The sequence below is a fragment of the Acipenser ruthenus genome, chromosome 7, assembly GCF_902713425.1.
Source record: "Acipenser ruthenus chromosome 7, fAciRut3.2 maternal haplotype, whole genome shotgun sequence".
In the NCBI taxonomy this organism is placed as follows: domain Eukaryota; kingdom Metazoa; phylum Chordata; class Actinopteri; order Acipenseriformes; family Acipenseridae; genus Acipenser; species Acipenser ruthenus.
The window spans coordinates 67,546,541-67,550,272 of record NC_081195.1 but is presented as its reverse complement, the minus strand read 5'-3'; the positions used below and the strand labels follow the sequence as shown (position 1 = coordinate 67,550,272).

At 42.8% G+C, this 3,732-nt stretch overlaps 1 protein-coding gene across 1 annotated transcript; it reads right to left on the bottom strand.

Annotated features, from left to right (window-relative positions):
- Positions 1-1,942: 1,942 nt before the first annotated feature.
- On the bottom strand, positions 1,943-2,940 carry LOC117414634 (F-actin-capping protein subunit alpha-2-like). Its single transcript, XM_059027878.1, has 2 exons — positions 2,937-2,940; positions 1,943-2,793 (listed from the first exon to the last, which is right to left on the bottom strand). Exons 1-2 carry the CDS (start codon positions 2,938-2,940, stop codon positions 1,943-1,945), a joined length of 855 nt encoding a protein of 284 aa, XP_058883861.1.
- Between the last annotated feature and the right edge of the window lie 792 nt (positions 2,941-3,732).

The following is a 3,732-nucleotide window of genomic DNA, read 5'->3' as shown; positions in this document are numbered from 1 at the left end:
AAGATGACCACACGTATCCTCCGAGAACATGTGCCATCAGCCGTCCACAGCCGTCCTTTTCACTCTGCAGACCCGCCATGCAGCTACACAGCTCTGGGCTGCAGGCGCCCAGTCAGTCTTCAGGGGTCGCCCAGTCAGTCTTCTGGCCGACCTAAGCCCTCACCACCCCAGGCGGCGCTTGGCCAATTGTGCGCCACCCCCGGGAACTCCCGTCTATGACCGGCAATGGAATAGCCTGGACCCGGACCAGCTAAGTTCCATTTAAATTCAGCACATACATACAAATCAGTGGCATTGCTAGCCTGCCCCACAGACCCATACCCTCTTCTATGAAAAAAACAACTGTTTGGATAGATAATTAATTGGATATCTACCAAGACACAGCATGTGGTAATTGTACAACAAGGTCAATTACAAACACGCACAAAACAATCTCCTACCTCACTGGGCTCAATGGAACTAAGGAATGATCAGTGAAAGAGAGAGTCATCAGAATGAAGCTAAAGTAATGGGACCTCTGATTGTGTCTCCTTGATGGTCCTTGTTGTCTATATGCTCTGCTTCCTGAGCCAGCAAATCTGGCACAACTAAAGCAAGAGGTGGTACCTTTGTAAGGGGCAGCGTTGTGTGATGCACTACGGTTACAGATTCGGTCCCCTGTTGGTGAGGTGAGATGAGGTCAACAGCTCTAAAACGCATATTTTGCATTGTGATTCAGACGCTTGCATGCGGTGTGCAGGGTTGCAGGGTCGTCGGGTTGTGCCCAGCCTCCGCCCTGTTACATCTTTATAAAGGCTTACCACGGTAGATTTGTACAGTTATTTAGCATTTTCCCATGCTTTTACCATGGATAAACTACACATAGTTTACTATGGTTTGCCAGGTTTTTAAATCTGCTTTACCATACCTCTCTGTGCTTTACAATGCTTATCTATGATTTACCATGCTTTCACTATGCTGCTTTATTACACTTTGCTATACTTTTACGATGAGAAACTTTTATAAATGTGGAGCTGCATCAAGCCCATCCACCCTAAAGGGAACTGTAATAAAGAATAACTTGTTTCCACAAAGCTGTGACATCCCACTGGCCTGTTACTCTCACTCCACCATGCCAGAATCAGATACCAAAAGAGGCCGGCAATTCACAACAGTGCTTTCTTCATGACTGAAGACACTGACAAAGACTTCCACTCGAAACGTTGTCATTGAATGTATTAGATTTTTTTTAACCTATTACTTAGGTTTCAGATGCACCTGGCCCAGTTTTGGTTTTACATTTTGCACAAATGTGTTACGTAAAGCTCCTGTGTCTCTTGAAAAACAAATGCTGTCTCACAGTGTGAAGCTGTGCACGCATGAAGAGCTCTGTACTGTGCTGCTGTTTATCATATCTCAGTATATGCAAGCCATGTATTCGTCTTTGAGTTCAACATTTCATTTGTTTTACTTGTGCCTTCATATTTATTTATTGGTATTTATTTAAACTGTCCATTATTCTGACCCATATTGATTCTGCATTGTTTTCTTTGTCCTGATTTAACACCTGGGCTTGAAGACTATTTCTTATGTATAGCGCTACCCCTCCGCCTCTTCTGTCCTGCCTGTCTTTCCTATATAGTGTGTACCCACTAATATTATATTCGTCTCCATCACTCTCAGACAACTAAGTTACATGTAGTAAAGAAGAGTGAAAGCATGGTAAAGCATAGATATGCATTGTAAAGACGAAAGAGGTATGATAAAGCATCTAAAAAAAACCTGGCAAACCATGGTACACTATAGTTAATGTATAGAAGTAACTATACAAAATGTTAGTGGGAAAACTGCAAAATTGATGGTGTATTACTTGGACGTCCCCTATAATCCTTACGATTGTGCAAGCGACTCACACGTTCCCTTTATGAAGACACCAAGCCAAGCATACTCTTGTAAAGGTATTTTAATTGGAAGGTGCTGGTATAACTTTGTAGCTGCTCATTTTATCCCAGTCCAGTTTGGTGCGTGTGATCGGCAGGGCCTGTCTTAGAGCCTTGAGTGCAGTATCAGACAGAGAAGCGTAGTCCTCCATCAAGGTCTTGTGAAGTTCCGCCTCTGCTCTCTCCACGATGCTCACAAACTCTTTAGCCGCTTGCACTGGATCAGTCAGGTAGAGTGTCTCTTCCACCTCCTTAACCGTGGACATGTGAACAGATGCGTCCTCGAAATAATGGCCCTGGACCTTGACGTTGCCTGTCAGTTGCGTAATGGGAGACGAGACAGTGAATTTCCACTCCGCTTTCCAGGATCTGTTACAGAAATTGGAAGGGTTGTATTGGTGGGCCTCCATGCAGCCAATGATGATCTGCTGGTTGTGGATGGTTTTCTCGTACACGGTGCAGACGCCTGTGCTGAAATGCTGAGCGATGTACCACTTCAAGACCGTTTCCATGGCAGCCCTCCAGGGCTCCGCCTTGCTGTAGACATTGTGTAGCTGAGGATCAGTAGCTTCTTTCGGCAAGTGGTCAAACTTAAAGGAAATATTTCTGATGGGATCTAGAAAACGTCCTTGCCCTAGATCCCCATGGTGGGTCACCAAAACCTGTCCGTGTCCAGGGATTGAAACTGGAGTAAAGGACAATGGGTTGTACTTCACAAAGGATATTGCTATTTGTTCTCGCATGAGGTCGTCATCGTTCAGTAAAACTCGCAAGTCATTGAAAACATCAATAAATTCTCCAGGAGGAGCCTGTGTGATTAAGTTATTGACCACCTGGACCTTCTCTTCTGCGGACAAAGCTATACTCACAGCACCTTGAGGGAAGACACACACAACAACACCAATTACAATGAATAAAGATTTGCAAAAAGATTACATTAAACAGTGTTACTGTATACCAACCTTGATGCCATTCGGCCCATCAGTACTCGCCCGGTTCCTAGTTAAAGGACCTCACTCATTCTACATCAACAACATGGCTTGGTAACCCATTCCATATCATCTCCACTCTGTGTAAAGAAGAGTCTCCTACCTTCTGTCCTAAGTCTGTCTCCACTTTACTTATTTCCAACTGTGGCTAGGGTTTAGTGTCAAATCCTTTTTAAGATTTAATCACCAAGGACATGAATGAATTAATACATGAATTAAAGAAATAGCAAGCAGTATGGTATCAATTGGAACACTGGTCAGGGTATGATAAAAAGAAGAAAAAAAAATAAAACCATGGCCCCCTCATCACTGCCTCAGCTTCATTGGTGGGTGTCTCTTCAGGCAGTGATCAGAGAGAACACACCTCTGATCTCCAACCCTTGTGCACTAGGCAGCCATCTTGAAAATACCGTTGAGACAGAATAAAAATGTATAAGTGTAAAAACTTGTCAGGATGTTAACAACAAAAAGAAAAATTACAGGTACATTATTTAAATAGTTGTAGCAACACGTGGGGACGAATAACGCTATATTTTTCGGAACCTCGCTACTTCTTTCTCTTTAAGTTAGATAACCTTTTCCTAGCATCTTTCCCTGGCAACAACAATAAAATATTACTACTAAAACCTTCCCACAAAAATCATTTAAGGCTTAAAAATAGAAATAATGTGTGAGATCCTGGCATGGATCATAGCACATTTGTAATAGTCATACAGTGTGATTTATCACCCAAGTTGCTGAGTTGTTTGAATTCCATCTTTGGATGATGGTTCCTTCTTTATCATTATCTCTGTCTCTGTTAGAGAGACATTAAAATCTGTTCT